The sequence below is a fragment of the Ostreococcus lucimarinus genome, chromosome 13 (genome assembly GCF_000092065.1).
Source record: "Ostreococcus lucimarinus CCE9901 chromosome 13, complete sequence".
NCBI classification, from domain to species: Eukaryota; Viridiplantae; Chlorophyta; class Mamiellophyceae; order Mamiellales; family Bathycoccaceae; genus Ostreococcus; species Ostreococcus sp. 'lucimarinus'.
The window spans coordinates 180,899-196,074 of NC_009367.1; the positions used below are offsets into that span (position 1 = coordinate 180,899).

Below are 15,176 nucleotides of genomic sequence, written 5' to 3' on the forward strand. Positions count from 1 at the left end.
GTCGACGCGCGCGCGAGGGTCGACGCGCGCGAGAACGATCGATCGATCGCGCGGTCGATCGGTCGATCGATCGAGGTTTAAAACGGCGCGCGGTCGAACCGCGCGCGAGGGTCGACGCGCGCGAGAACGATCGATCGCGCGGTCGATCGGTCGCGCGGTCGGTCGCCGCCGCCGCCGCCGCCGCCGCGCGCGCGCGCCGACGCGCGACCGCGACGCGCGACCGACGCTCGACATGTTCTGGGGCGCGCGACTCGAGCCGGGGGTGTGGACGCCGTACGTCCCGCCGCCGGACGTCGACGTGCGGCTGCACGTGTCGCAGGCGACGGCGGCGAGCGACGCCCTCGAGGACGGCGCGCGCGTCGTGATCAAGATGCGATGCGAGACCGACGACGCGGTGCTGCGAGCGGCGGCGGGCGCGGACGATGACGACGATGACGATGATTCGTCGACGGACGATTCGTTCGAGCGGGAGGAGTACCGCGTGTGCGCGCTGATCGGTGGGCGAGTGGAGACGTGCGGGTTGGATTTGGTGCTGGACGAGTACGCGGAGTTCACGGTCGAGGGCGCGTGCGGGGCGCACTTGACGGGGTATTACATGCCGGAGTACGGCGAGGGGGATGAGTTGGACGAGGACGACGTGTACGGCGACGAGGGGGACTCGGATTCGGACGAGGAGGAGGAGATGATGACGACGGGCGACGACGACGAGTCCGACTCGGAAGACGACGACTCCGAAGACGACGACTCCGAAGACGACGACTCCGAAGACGACGACTCCGAAGACGACGACTCCGAAGACGACGACTCCGAGTCCGAGTCCGAGTCCGAGTCCGAGCCCGAAGGCGTCACTCGTAAGGGTGGTGTGAAGATCGTCGAGATGACCGAAGACGAGTCGGCGCGCTCGGCGAAGAAGCGCGAGGCGGAAACCAAGCCCGCGAAGACCCCCGAACCGAAGAAGCGAGCAGTGGGGGCGAAACCGGAATCTGCGTCGAAGAAACCGGAGACACCCAAGCGCGTGCACAAGAATGGCATGGAAATCATCAACACCTTTGCCACGAAGAACACCAGCGCGAAAGTCGCCGCCGGCGGCAAAAAAGTGGCGATGAAGTACATCGGAAAGCTCCCGAGCGGTAAGATTTTCGATCAAACCAAAGGCAGCGCTACTTTTAAGTTCCGCTTGGGGGTGGGCGAAGTCATCAAGGGCTGGGACGTCGGCGTCGAGGGCATGCGCGAGGGCGACAAGCGCACGCTCATCATTCCCAGCGCCATGGGTTACGGTAAAAAAGGCATCAAGGGCGTCATCCCCGGCGGATCCGCGCTGCACTTCGACGTCGAGCTCGTCAAGGTTTTCTAAACCGACGCACCGAGCGCCCTCTCGCGCCGTCGTCGACCGTCCACGCGCGTTCGAAGTAATAATTTGAAGATACGACGCCGCTATTCGCAGTATTTGCTTACGCGCTTTGATTTTGATTTACACGCGCCGCGCGCGACCGCGCGCGCGCTTCGACGCTATTCTTTCGCCATCTCTACCCCTCTCCCATCCCATCGTCGTCCACGACGAACACGCCCCCCCCGCGCTTCCCGCGCCGCTCGCGTCGTTTCCCGTCGTCGTCGCCCGCCATCCCTCGCGCCTGCGCGCGCGCGATGACCCCGTCCAGCCTCGCGCCGCCGACGCACAGCCCCAGCAGCGCGGCGCCGACGACGAATCCCGCGATTTCGTTCGCCGGCGGCAGCGCCGACGCGCGCGCGCGCGCCGCGCGTCGACGATTCGCATCCGTCGCGCGTCCGTCGCGCGCGGCGACCGGCGGCGCGACGCCGCGCGACGCCGCGCGCGCGCCGGTCGCGGCGACGCGGACGCGCGGCGCGCGCGACGGACGCGGCGCCCACATCGCCGCGGCGCGCGCGTCGTCGCGCGCGTCGCGATGTCGGGACGACGTCGACGACGGATGAAACGGCGGCGCGCGCGCGACGCGACGCGCCGCACACGCCGACGCGCGCGAACGACGGCGACGCGAAGCGAAGGGACGGGAAATTAGGATCGAACGGCGCGCATGCCGGGCTCGGACGCGGCGCGACGCGACGGCGCGGACGACGGCGCGGACGTCGATCCTGATTTTGAAAAATCGGTCGACGGCGCGCAGGTCATGGCGGCGCTGCAGCAGCTGCACGGGAACAGCGGCCTGATCGGGGCGCTGCAGCAAAAGCTCGATGGATTGGTCGGGCTGCGATCGGGATTCCTCGAGGAGCTGCACCCGAGGGTGCGAGCGCGGGTGAAGGCGCTGGAGAAGCTGCAGGAGGCGCACGACGGCGTCCACGAGGCGTATCTCGAAGAGAAAAAGGCGCTGGAGGCGAAATACGCGGCGCTGTACGCGCCGATGTATAAGGCGAGAAGTGAAATCGTGACGGGGGCGAAGGAAGCGGCGGTGCCGGACGATGATGAAGAGCTGAAGGCGGAGATCGAAGCGGCGGCGAAGGACGCCGTCGAGGCGCCGAAGGGGGTGCCAGAGTTTTGGATGATTGCGCTCAAGAATAACGAGGAGCTGGCGCAGATGATCACCGAACGCGATGAGGGGGCGTTGAAGCACTTGATCGATATCACCACGTCCGCGCTCGAGGGCGAAGACGAAGACGGCGACGAGCTGTGCGGCTTCAAGATCGACTTTCACTTTGAAGAAAATGAGTACTTTGAAGATTCCGTGTTGACGAAGACGTATCACATGGACGACGAGGAAGACAATCTCTTGCGATACATTGAGTCGAGTGAAATCAACTGGAAATCGGGTAAGAACTTGACGGTGAAGGTTTTGCGAAAGAAGCCGAAACCAGGGGCGAAGAACAAAAAGCCCATCACGAAGACGGAACCGGCGGAAAGCTTTTTCCAATTCTTCTACCCGCCCGAAGTCCCGGACGAAGAAGAGCAACAAAACATGTCCGAAGATGACGCCGAACAGTTGCAAGACGCGATGGAGCAAGATTACGAGCTCGGCATGATGATCGCGAACAACTTGATTCCAGACGCCGTCAACTGGTTCACCGGCGACGCATTCGCCGACGACGAAGAAGATGAATTCGACGAAGACGACGATGAAGACGAATTCGACGACGAGGACGATGAGGACGACGAGGACGACGAGGACGACGAAGATGAAGACGAGGACGAGGAAGAAGAGTTCGTCGGCGGTAAGAAGTCTTTCGCGGCGCCGCCGGCGATGGGCGGCGCGGCGAAGGAGGGCGAACAACCGCCCGAGTGCAAGCAGCAATGAACGCGAAATCCGTACTTTTCTAACGCTCGGATTATCATCTAGTTGTTGCTAAGACACATTACCCATTTTAAAATCCACGAAACTCATCTCCTTGCGAACGATGCGCGGGCGCGCCGCACTCGGCTCTTTCGCGTTCGCCTCGGCGCTCGAGCGCCTTGATGATCTCGCGCGATTTGTGCCTAGACACAGAATTTTCAGTAAAATCGAGCTCGCGGCGCGCAGGCACGTGCGGTGGTGCGAGGCGACGCATGGTGACGTCGGCCCAATCGACCGTGAAGAAATTGTGACTCTTCAAATCCCAAACGCCGCGCGCGCTCGATCCCAGTCTTCGCGACACGTCCACGACGCATAGACGAGAAATGAGGGATTTTGCGGTGAGAGGAAAGTATGCGGTACTAAATTTTAGATCGGAAGTGACGATGCGACGGTGACGAGCGCCGTCGTTCGCGCTCGCGAATGGGGCGTAACCGACAAGCATTTCGTACAAGAGCACGCCAAATGACCAATAATCGGCGAGCTGATCGTATCCTTGCGCGAGCATGACCTCTGGAGCCATGTAATCCGCGGTGCCACATGTCGTGTACGCGCGTTCGCCTCGTAATAATCGGCGACAAAAGCCAAAGTCAGTGAGCTTGATGTGCCCGTCGGCGTCGATGAGGACGTTTTCGGGCTTCAAATCGCGGTACACGTACTCGTTCGCATGAATGTACTCGAGCGCCACGAGGACTTCGGCAGCATAAAATTGAGCGATATCGACGGGGAATTGTCCACCTCTGAATGGTCCGCTCACCAAGAGCTGGAACAAATCGCCGCCGGGAAGATAATCCATGAGCAAGTACAACGCGCGAGCGTCTTGAAACGCGCCCAAGGCGCGCGTCAGGAACGGCGAATCGAATCGTTTCATGAGCTCGAGCTCACGTGAGACGTTTTTTTCTTGATCTAAATGCGCGACTTTCCATTTGTGCATGACTTTGACGCAGCACGTTGTGAGTGTGCTCAACGTCTTTGCGACGAAGACGGCGCCGAGCATGCCTCCACCAATTTCCTTGACGAAAACAACGTCTTTGCTCGAGCGCACGCAAATTTCGGGCGCGACGTCGATCGATGCCATCGCATGAATATTGTGCGGTGAATCAATTGCTTCTGTTCGGCGTGCGATATTTCGCCGATCGAAAGAAAGCCATCGAAATCGTGACGTTACCGCCCCTCGCAACGCAGCGAACGATCCCGCTCGACGCGTCAATCTTCGCTTCGATTTCTTTTCCACCTTATTCGACGCGTACGAGTAGGAGTCTATCTTTTTTGCCATCATGTCGATTATTTCCTCTCCAATCATTCGATGGAATGACTCAGCATCGAGCGTCAACGCGCTAACTTGACCGACGGCGACCACCGTCGCCGTAGGCGATGTCTTATGAATTAGGCTCACCTCGCCAAAGTAATCCCCTCGCTTCAACCTATTCACCTCGAACGATTCGCCATCTTCCACGTGAACGACCGATTCGCCTTTGACGATGACGTAAAACTTTGAGGAGGTTTCATCGTAAGAATCATCTGGGCTGACGATGACGGCGCCACTCTCAAATGTCGTCATGCGAAGCGCGTCGACCAACATTGACGTCGTTCGCGCGTCGAGCGAGTCGCGAAACACGGCGACAGATTCTAGATAACCCATGTACTCGCAACGTCGCTCGAAAGTCGTACGTTTGAGCGTCTCGTGAAACGTCGCCCGATCGAGCACCCAGAGTTTGATGACTGGCGACGCCGCGACGACGGTCGCGGTGCGCGGGCACTTTCGCACCAACGCCACCTCCCCGAAAGTTTCGCCCGGATACAACAACTTAGAACTATCTTTGAGTGGCGTTACTCTCGCCTCGCCGTCGCACGACGACGGACTTTCCGGCGCGATTTGTTCTCGCCGCGACGCCACGACTCGACGACTGCCATCCTTCGCCGAGACGTCTTCGTCCTCCATCGATCCCACGTCGACGGTATCCGCGACGTCACCCTCGTCGTCGCGCGCGTCCACTCGCACGCATCCCTGCGCGATTACGTAAAAATTCGCCCCAACCTCGCCCTTACGCACGATCACCTCGCCTCGTTCGAACTCGCACTCGACCATGCGCGCGCACAGCGCCGCGCGATCGTCCCTTCGAAGCTCTCTGAACAGCGCCACACCGTTCAGCGCCTCGCCCGCGCGCGCCGGTTCGCTCACCCTCCTCGCGCGCGCGCGCGTGCGCGCCTCCTCGTCCGCCTCTCGCGCCGTCATCGCCCGTCCCGCGTCTCCCGCGCGTCGCGTCCCGCGCCGCGACGCGAACCGTCGTCCCGCGCCGTCCCGCGTCTCCCGCGCGTCGCGTCGTCCGCGCCGTCGACGCGACCGCGCGCCGGCCGCCGCCGCGCGACGCGACGCGACGCGACGCGTCTCGCTCGCGCGTCGCGCACTGCGCGCGCGCTTTATTTAGCCCGACGACGACGACCGCGCGCGCGCGCGCTAACATCGCCGCCCGACGACGCGAATCGACGCTTCAAATCCCGTCCTCGATTGCGCACGATGCGCGGCCGACGCGCGACGACGCGCCGCGCGCGCGGCACTCGACGACGACGCGCGCGCGATGAGCGATTTCGCCGGCGCGACGCAGTACGCGGGGAGCCACGGGTACATGCCGCAGTGCGTCGCGACGCGACGCGACGGCGCGACGACGACGCGACGCGACCGAACGCGCGCGCGATCGAGGACGAGCTGTTGATTTTGAAATTTTGAAATTCTCGGCACTCGAACGATGATCTCGACGCGCGCGCGCGAGCGGACGCGGGAGAGGACGAGGAGGGACGGGAGAGGGAAGCGCGCGCGGACGATCGTGGACGGGTGACTGACGATGGGACGCGAACGGCGTCGATGACGCGACGTAGACCGCAGGATGGATCGAGCGAAGGGAAGACGTACGCGAACGTGAGCGCGCCGCCGACGATGAAACCGTTGACGGTTAAGATGCTGAAGCGAGCGATCGACGCGCGACAGACGCCGGATGAAACGCTCGTGGTGAATGGGGTGCCGGTTCATAACCTGACCGTCGTCGGTAAGATTGTGGGCGTCGAGAGTAAGAGCTCGTACGTTTTGTACAAGGTGGACGATTCCACCGGGGTGTGCGACGTCAAGGTGTGGAGTGACCAAGACGGCGATCAGACGGCCGAGCCGATCGAGGTTGGCGCGTACGTTCGTGTGTATGGCTCGGTGAAGACTTTGGCCAACGAACACATGATTGCCGCGCACACTCAGCAGGCGGTGCGTAAGATTACCGACCACAACGAGGTGACGTTTCACATGTTGGAAGTCGTGTACGCGAGCGGCCACGCCGAAAAGACCAAGGTCTCGGGCGGTGCCGCGCCGGCGAACGCTTACACCGTGCCGCAACAAGCGCCGAACGTCGCCGCGAATGGTGATTTGGGCTCCGAGGAAATCGACGTTTCAATTATGGGCGTGCTGAAGCAGTTCGCCGAGGGCGAGCAAGGGATGACCGTTGATGAAATCGCGTCGAAGCAAAACGGCAAGTTTACTCGCGATGCCATCAAAGCTGCGCTCGAAGAAATGTCGAACGGTGGTGAGGTGTTCACGACTATCGACGAAGACCACTACGCCGCTGTGTAAGACGCGACGAGAGACGCATCGGAAACGTTTTTTTGAGACAATGTGATGAACAAATGTTGATTTTACTAACAATCCCCACACTTCCTAATTCTCCCACGCCACGTGACGCGACGAATTTACCCTCGATGACGGATCGGCTTCGGACGAGAGTATGCTCCCGTCGTCGACCGCCGAAGATGACGCCCACGTGTCGTACTGCAATCCTGGGATGTTTTGCGTGTGATCGCTCGAGCGATGCGCGTCCAAGACGAAGGGCTCGTCCAAGAGCGCCACAGCCTCGGGGCGCATCTCCGCGTCTCTTTGTAAACATAGTCGCAAGAAATCTTGTCCTTCGGGGGACAAATCCTCGGGGATGTCTGGGATCTCGTTCGAGGATGCGATTTTGAATATTATTTGCACCTGCGTGCTGCACTCGCTCCACGGCGGCGAGCCCGTAGACATCTCATACACCGTGCACCCAACGCTCCAGATATCGGCTTCAAAACCGATATTTTGTTGGCGTATTACCTCGGGTGCCATCCAACACGCGCTTCCTTTGAACGATTTCCCGATCGACACGCGCTCGAGCACCTTGGCCATACCAAAATCGGCGAGCTTGATGCGCCCGCTCTTTTCTACTAAAATGTTCGCCCCCTTGATGTCTCGATGTACCACGCGCTGCGAGTGCAAATACGCCAAACCGATTAAAATTTGACGCGTATACACGCGAATTACGTTTTCTTCAAACTTACCGAATCTCTGCACGAGAGACGCGATGGATCCTCCCGGGACGTATTCTAAAAAGATGTACAGCGCCGTCTCTTGACGCGTGATCCCAATGTAACGTACGATATTGGGATGCACTAAGCGCGAAAGCACGTCCACTTCTTGCTCGAGTTGCTCAATGGACTCGTCGCGGTGCTTATCCGAACTCCCCACGCGAACTTCCTTGAGCGCGAAAAGCTCACCCGTGTCGCCATTGAGCGCTAGCCAGACGCTGCCGTACGAACCTTCCCCTAAATTATCCCCTTTTGTCCATCGACGAGGTTTCGTCGGTGCGAGCGACGTGTGACACATTCGTAACATACCATCATCCGAGGTGGTGTAACTCACCTCGCTCCAAGCGCCGCCGCTCGTCGATCGACGATGACCCAAACGCGGCGAAGGAATGCCGTTGTCTGAGTAGTCGTGATCCGTCGACGCCCTCACGGACGGCGCGCCGTCATCCATGAACGGGTTCGATCGATCGCGCTTGTGCATCGTCTCGCGATGACTATCGTCCATCGCGTCTCTCGCGCTCAAGTCGCTTGCCGTCGTGCTAACCTCGGACAACCTCGAATCTCTATGCGCTCGGCGCTCGGGGCCCGAGCTCGGCGGCGACTCGGACAATTCCACCGCCGTCATGGACGCCGCACCTTTCGCGTGCCGAGGGATCGTCACTTTTGTTGACGCCACTTTCGCCACCTTCCCAGCCGCCGCCATCGCGCCCTTCGCCGCCCCAGCCGTGGTGGACACGAAGGAATTCGTCCGCCGAGTCACTCTATCTCGCGATTGAATCAATCGCGTCTTCTCCCCCGAGTCCACCGCCATGTCCAGCGTCACCTCATCCAAACTCACGTATCCATCGTGCGATCCGGGCAAGAGCACTTTCAGCTTCTCCGCGACGCGCGTCGACCCACGCCCGTGCGCTGACGCCAAATTCCCCAACGGAGGCGGCAACGGCAACGGCGTCGCCTCGCTCGTCGTCGCCGCCTCGCGTCGCTCCGCCGCCGCCAACACCTCCGCCGCGGGCGTCATCCGGAGCGATCTCGTGGACTTCGTCATCGCACGGCTACCCATCACCGCTCCATCGCTCGCGCTCTCGCGCGCCACCGCGTCCGCTCGCCGATCGTCTTCGTTCGCGTTCGCGTTCGCGTTCGCGTTCGCGTTCGCGTTCGCGTTCGCGTTCGCGTTCGCCCCGTCTCGCCGCATCCTCTCCTTCGCCTTCACCGCCGCCCCCTTCATCGCGATCGCGATCGCCCGCGCGCGCGCCTTGAAAGATCCAGACCCCGTCGACGTCCGCGCGTCGCCGACGCCGTCGTCGTCGACGTACGGCGTCGTCGACGCGCTCGAAAAGCAAATTCCCATGCCTCGAATCCTCCAACGACTTTCGACTTTCGTTCGTTTTCACCGCGCGCGGCGCGCGCGGCGCGTCGTCGTCGCTCGAGCGTCGCTCGAATCGCGCGCGATCGCCGGCGTCGCGATCACGTCCGCGCGCGCGCGCGTCGGACGCCCGCGCGCGCGGGCATCGACGACGGTCGTCCCGAGCTGCGTCGCACTCTGCGGCGCGCGCGCGCGCGATGCCGCCCGGCGCCGCGCCCGGCGCGCCGGACGACGCGGGCGGTGGCTACGACTACGCCGCGCAGCTCGAGCGCGAGCCCGCGCGCGCGCGCGACGCGCGGGCGGCGTTTAAACACGCGCTGCCGCTGCTCGCGCTGACGCTCGTCGCGCTCGCCGCGCTCGCGCTCGACGCCGCGAGCGTCGCGCGAGACCGCGCGCGAGGATTCTCAAAGTTCTTTTCGTCGATCGACGACGATCGCGACGGCGAGCTGACGCTGGGCGAACTGGCGGAGTACTTGGGGACGGCGCGACTCGGCGTGGCGGGCTCGGACGCGGCGACGACGGCGCGACGATTGGATTCTCCGGACGACGACGACACGACGGTGAGCCTACGGGAACTGCGGCGAGGCGCGGGGTTGATGAAGAGCGTGCGCGAGACGGCGGAGTGGGTGCGATGGGGGGTTGGGGCGCCGGAATGCGCGAACGCGTTCGCGGAGAACGGCGTGTCGTCGATGGATTTTCCATCGTTGTTGGCGAAGGACGGCGAACGGTTGCGACGGATGGGGGTGGTGCGCGATCACGAAAAATTGACGAGAGCGATGACGAGGCAGTTGTTGCACGTCGGGCGCGCACCTTCGTCGCCGAGAGCGGTCAAGGCGAGCGTGGAGCGCGGCGACGGGGAGCCGCGAGTGCGCGTGACGTGGAGAGCGCCGAAAGATCTCGGTTCGCCGCGCGCGCACGAATACGTCGTGCAAAGCGGAGTCGGGGTGGGTGGTAGAGTTTTAAAGTGGACTCACGTTGCGAACGTCGACAGTGAGACGTTTACGGTGGATGTTGATGAGTTGAGTCGCGCGCCTGGGGTGCGGCACAAATTTCGCGTCATTGCTTGGGGCGAGTACGGGAGGAGTAAATCAACCAAAGCGATGTCGAACTGGGTGACGATAGCCGATGAAAGCGACGCCAAGTGGGTGGGTACGATTGTTTCGCTCGCTTTGACGCTTCGATTCGTCATCGCCGCGCGTGGCCTCATCATCCGCGGCTTGGTGCTGATGGCGGCCTTGGTCAAGTTTACCGTCGCTCTAGCGAAGGGAGAGAAGAAGAGCGTGAAGGAATTCCTCGAACCGGCGCTCCGCATGAAGGAACCGTCGACACCGCCGTCCGTCGGTATAAGCATCAACAGAAAGCTCTTCACGCCTACGAAGGTTCTCGAGAGTCAATCGAGCATGAGCGAGAGCGACCCTTACTTTGTCGCTGTGGGAGATGCGTGCATGTCCATGGAAAGCCGCAAGCAGCTAGCAAGGAAACACTTGGACGAGCGTGAGTTCGCCGCCGGTGCGGGAGGCTCGGACGGCTTTTCACCCGTGCATCAAAGCATAGTATCAAGGCACGCGAGAGAAGCGATGACGCTCGCGCCAAACGACTCGTTAAATGGACGACGGCGCGAGCCAGGCGTTAAAGTTCTCGCGTGTAGCGACCCGGGGTGTCAAGTAAACTTGAAAAAAGCTCGCACCGTGCGGCATTTCTGCGGTTTATGTCAGGCGTGGTTTTGCGCGGAGCACACGCGAGTGTCACCTCACGGAAATCGCGGGCGATGCAAGCCCGAGTCGCGGTGCATCTGCACCGACTGCTACGAGATTCTCTCGAAAGAGGAGCAGCGAGAATTGGACGAAGATAACGCGTATTCGATCGCGTCTCGGACGACAAAAAAGAAGACGTTGTCGCGCGCTGTTACAATGATGATGACACGTCGACGCGGCGCGAAGGCGTCGGAGATTAGTAATAATCTTTTCAAAGACGCCATGAGCGCGTGAGCGGCGCACGCGCACCGCGTAGCTGAGTTGCGATAGTACACTAATTATACGTTAGAACGACGACGACGACGACGACGACGCGCGTCCGAGAGTTTAATAATTTCGTTCGTTCGTCTTAAAACGCTATCGGTATCGACATGCCCGATTTCTACAGACGTAAAATTTGTGTTGTTGTGTCGAAGGGAGTTCAACTTGTTTTTGCTAGTGAGACTCAATTACGCGTCGAGCAACTCGTCATCCTCATCCGGCAACGGCTGCGCCGCCGCATCGGCGAGCTCCTTTTCGTACGCGGCAACCTCGGCCAAGTCCACTTGGACGGTCGGCGGCGCCAACGCCGGGGATTCGGTGAACTGCAACGCCGCGTTCCCGCTCAACTTGCGAGCGAGGTACAAGAACGGCTTTTCAAAGTTGTAGTTGGACTTCGCCGACAACTCGTAGTACTGCAAGTTCTTCTTACGGTGGAACGTGATCGATTTCGCGCGCACCTGACGGTTGCGCACGTCAACCTTGTTACCGCACAACACGATGGGAATGTCCTCGCACACGCGCGTGATGTCGCGGTGCCACGTCGGCACGTTTTTATACGTCGTCCTCGACGTCACGTCGAACATGATGATCGCGCACTGCCCGTGGATGTAATACCCATCGCGCAGGCCGCCAAACTTTTCCTGCCCCGCGGTGTCCCAGCAATCGAATCGAATCGGCCCGCAGTTCGTGTGGAAATCCAGCGGGTGCACGCTCACGCCCACCGTCGGCAAATACTTCTTCTCAAACTCCCCCGTCAAGTGTCGCTTCACGAACGTCGTCTTCCCTGTCCTCGCGCGTCCCGCGCGTCGCGTCGCGTCGTCAGTCACCCACGTCCGCGTCTCCCGTCGCCCTCGTCTTCTCCCCGCCGCGTCCCGCGCGTCCCGTCGCCCTCGTTTTCCGTTTCCGATGCGCAGATTCGGATTCGCGTCGTTCGATCGCGTTCGGCCCTCATCCGCGCTCGCGTCGCGTCGCGTCGCGCACCCGTCCCGCCGTCGCCGACGAGGATCAGCTTGAACGTCGGCACTTGCCCCTGCGGCGGCGCGGACATCGCGTCGATCTCGGCGCGTCGCGCTCTCGCGCATGCCGTCGGCGCGCGCCCTAGGGCGCCCGCTGTTTTTGAATAGAGCACACACACGGTGCTTTATCCACTCTTTATACGTACTTCAAACACGTATACTACATCAACCAAGCTCTATATGAAAAGGATCTCAAACCCGGATCGGAACGAGTGGCCCAGCGCGCGCGCGACCGCGGCGCGCACACCCCGACGCCGCGGCGACGCGACGACGCGATGGCGAGCGCGCGAGGCGCGACGACGGCGACGCGCTCGCGCGGCGTCGCGACCGCGACGCGCGTCGCGACGCGACGACGACGCGCGACGCGGGCGAACGCGACGAACGACGCGCGCGATGGGTCGAGCAAAGCGGCGCTCGCGGCGAAGATCGCGGCGCTCAGGGCGGAGAACGAGGCGATCAAGGCGCGGATGACGACGCGAGGCGCGGAGGGAAGCGGCGCGGCGCGCGAGGGGCGCGGGGGGGGGGTAGCGACGATGCGGGGGGAGACGAAGGCGGAGGCGAGGACGACGGCGAAGGCGGAGGCGGAGGCGTTCGCGGGCGATCTTCCGAGCGCGTACGAGGGGGAATCGGAATACGGCGCGAAGGCGAAGGCGGCGGCGGCGAAGAAGGCGATGGGGGGGGAGGAGACGGAGGCGACGACGGCGACGACGGCGACGACGGATACCGCCATGTTCGCGGAGGCGTTACCGCCGCCGACGACGACGGCGCCGACGACGGCGCGACCGCCGGTGGAGAAGACGGATAATCCGATGCAAATCGTGTTCGTGTCGAGCGAGGTGGCGCCGTGGTCGAAGACTGGGGGGCTAGCGGACGTGTGCGGTTCTTTGCCGCAGGCGCTCGTCGCGCGCGGGCACCGCGTCATGGTCATCGCGCCCAAGTATCAAAACGGCTCAAAGTCGGACGTTTTGTACGAAGGCGCGTTCGATACGTGCGTCAAGGCGAAGCTCGGATGCTTCGGTGGCGAACAAGAGGTGGGTTACTTTCATCAAATGAAGAACGGCGTCGATTACGTCTTCGTCGATCATCCGTCGTTCCACCGCAAGGGTGGACTGTACGGAGATTCGTACGGCGTGTACGGCGACAACCAGTTCAGATTCACTTTGTTGTCCCACGCCGCGTGCGAAGCGCCGCTTCAGTTGCCATTCGCGGAGTGCGGTGGTTATTACGGACAAGACGTCGTCTTCGTCGCCAACGACTGGCACGCCGGTTTGGTACCGACTTTGGTGGCGTCCAAATACCGTCCTCACGGCGTCTACAAGGATGCGCGCACGATTTGCGCCATTCACAACATTTTGCACCAAGGCGCGGAACCGTCGACGACGTTCCCGAACCTCGGCGTGCCGAACGAGTGGTACGGCGCGCTCGAGTACCAGTACCCCGAGCACATGCGCGCGCACGAACTCGATGAGGGTAGAGTGGTGAACATTTTGAAGGGTGCGATCGCGACGTCCGACCGCGTGTTGACCGTCTCTCAAGGGTATGCGTACGAAATCACCACCCCAGAAGGTGGTCAGGGCATGGAAGGTTTGCTCTTGAGTCGCCAAAACCGCTTGGACGGCATCGCGAACGGCATAGACATGGATGAGTGGAATCCGGAGGCGGATGCGGATTGTGCGGCGGCCTTTACGGTGACGGACATGTCCGGAAAGCTCGAGTGCAAACGCGCGCTGCAGAAGGAACTGGGCTTGCCGCAACGTGACGACGTGCCATTGATGGGCTTCATCGGACGTTTGGATTGGCAAAAGGGTCCGGATTTGCTCCAGAACGCGCTCCACGACATGATGCGCGAGGACGTCCAGGTGGTGATGCTCGGCAGCGGTTTGCCCGAGCTCGAAGACTTCATGCGTTGGGCCGAGAGCACGTACCCGGACAAGTTCCGCGGTTGGGTCGGTTTCTCCGTTCCCATGGCGCACCGCATTACCGCTGGTTGCGACATTTTGCTCATGCCTTCGCGCTTCGAGCCGTGTGGCTTGAATCAACTCTACGCCATGCGTTACGGTACGTTGCCCATCGCGCACGCCACGGGCGGTTTGAAGGACACCATCACCGCGTACAACGCGTTCGGCGACGCCGACAAGGTGTTGGCGGGCACGGCCGATTACAATCAGGGCGAAGGCGTCGGCACGGGTTGGTTGTTCAAAGACATGAACGCCGATGCTCTGATGTGGGCCGTTCGTTCGGCGTGCGACGTGTATCGCTCCGAACCGAAGATGTGGCGAGCGATGCAAACGCAAGCGATGACGCAAGATTTGTCCTGGGACAACGCCGCGACAAAGTGGGAAAAGGTTTTCGAGTGGTCTAAGATCGACCCGCCGCACTGCGGTTAGATATCCAATTCAGTTTTACAATATTCATGCCGCTATAAATCAACCTACAGTGTTCCATCACAGCGCGCTCTTTATGACGGCCGCCTCCCCGTCGCGACATCGCGCGTCCCACACCGCGACGCCATCGTCCGCGGCCACCGCGAACTCGGGCTCTCGACCGTACACTCGTCGCGCGACCTCGATCAAAATCATCGCCGTGAGCCCCCATATCGTGCGCCCCTCGTACTCAAAGTAATGGACGCGCACGGCTGGGCGCGCCCCGTTCGGCCGCGCCCAGTCGTCGTACCGGTGACGATCCGCGCTCAGAAACATCTCCAGCGGCGCCGTGAACACCTCCGCCACCTCCTCGCGCGAGATCTCCTCCTCGCGCACGCGAAATCCCTCCCGAACCACCCCCACCACCGGTCGCACGCTCACGCGATGCCTCGACATCACCACCGGCAACCGTCCCACCACCTCCACGTCCCTCGGCGTCCGCATCCCGATCTCCTCCCGCGCCTCCCGCGCCGCCGTGCCCGCGTCGCACGCGTCCCGCGCGTCTCGCTTCCCTCCCGGCAGCGCGATCTCTCCCGCGTGCGATCGCATCGACGTCGCGCGCGTCGTCAGCGTCACGTCCCAACCGTCGTCCCCGCGCGCCGCGAGCGGGACGAGCACCGCCGCGCGATCGCTCCCGCGCATTCGCGCGTGCGCCGCCGCGTCGCCGTCGCCGTCGCCGTCGTCGAACAGTC

General features: G+C 62.2%; 9 protein-coding genes across 9 annotated transcripts; 5 read left to right on the forward strand and 4 right to left on the reverse strand.

Moving 5' to 3' along the window:
* Positions 1–232: 232 nt before the first annotated feature.
* On the forward strand, positions 233–1,354 carry FBP53 (peptidyl-prolyl cis-trans isomerase, FKBP-type; the record flags this gene model as incomplete). Its single annotated transcript, XM_001420889.1, has 1 exon — positions 233–1,354. The coding sequence occupies one exon, from the start codon at positions 233–235 to the stop codon at positions 1,352–1,354; it is 1,122 nt and encodes a 373-aa protein (XP_001420926.1).
* A 790-nt stretch (positions 1,355–2,144) lies between these two features.
* Positions 2,145–3,263, forward strand: OSTLU_41877 (predicted protein; the record flags this gene model as incomplete). The annotated part of the gene is made up of 1 exon (XM_001420890.1): positions 2,145–3,263. One exon carries the CDS (start codon positions 2,145–2,147, stop codon positions 3,261–3,263), a length of 1,119 nt encoding a protein of 372 aa, XP_001420927.1.
* A 67-nt stretch (positions 3,264–3,330) lies between these two features.
* OSTLU_41532 (predicted protein) lies at positions 3,331–4,374 on the reverse strand (the record flags this gene model as incomplete). Its single annotated transcript, XM_001421041.1, has 1 exon — positions 3,331–4,374. The coding sequence occupies one exon, from the start codon at positions 4,372–4,374 to the stop codon at positions 3,331–3,333; it is 1,044 nt and encodes a 347-aa protein (XP_001421078.1).
* A 1,785-nt stretch (positions 4,375–6,159) lies between these two features.
* Positions 6,160–6,909, forward strand: OSTLU_17803 (predicted protein; the record flags this gene model as incomplete). Its single annotated transcript, XM_001420891.1, has 1 exon — positions 6,160–6,909. One exon carries the CDS (start codon positions 6,160–6,162, stop codon positions 6,907–6,909), a length of 750 nt encoding a protein of 249 aa, XP_001420928.1.
* An 84-nt stretch (positions 6,910–6,993) lies between these two features.
* OSTLU_41728 (predicted protein) lies at positions 6,994–7,965 on the reverse strand (the record flags this gene model as incomplete). Its single annotated transcript, XM_001421042.1, has 1 exon — positions 6,994–7,965. The coding sequence occupies one exon, from the start codon at positions 7,963–7,965 to the stop codon at positions 6,994–6,996; it is 972 nt and encodes a 323-aa protein (XP_001421079.1).
* Positions 7,966–9,227: 1,262 nt separating this feature from the next.
* On the forward strand, positions 9,228–11,018 carry OSTLU_17805 (predicted protein; the record flags this gene model as incomplete). Its single annotated transcript, XM_001420892.1, has 1 exon — positions 9,228–11,018. The coding sequence occupies one exon, from the start codon at positions 9,228–9,230 to the stop codon at positions 11,016–11,018; it is 1,791 nt and encodes a 596-aa protein (XP_001420929.1).
* A 215-nt stretch (positions 11,019–11,233) lies between these two features.
* On the reverse strand, positions 11,234–12,093 carry OSTLU_41856 (predicted protein; the record flags this gene model as incomplete). The annotated part of the gene is made up of 2 exons (XM_001421043.1): positions 11,234–11,829; positions 12,027–12,093. 2 exons carry the CDS (start codon positions 12,091–12,093, stop codon positions 11,234–11,236), a joined length of 663 nt encoding a protein of 220 aa, XP_001421080.1.
* Positions 12,094–12,870: 777 nt separating this feature from the next.
* Positions 12,871–14,448, forward strand: OSTLU_41777 (predicted protein; the record flags this gene model as incomplete). The annotated part of the gene is made up of 1 exon (XM_001420893.1): positions 12,871–14,448. One exon carries the CDS (start codon positions 12,871–12,873, stop codon positions 14,446–14,448), a length of 1,578 nt encoding a protein of 525 aa, XP_001420930.1.
* Positions 14,449–14,505: 57 nt separating this feature from the next.
* Positions 14,506–15,126, reverse strand: OSTLU_93596 (predicted protein; the record flags this gene model as incomplete). Its single annotated transcript, XM_001421044.1, has 1 exon — positions 14,506–15,126. One exon carries the CDS (start codon positions 15,124–15,126, stop codon positions 14,506–14,508), a length of 621 nt encoding a protein of 206 aa, XP_001421081.1.
* Between the last annotated feature and the right edge of the window lie 50 nt (positions 15,127–15,176).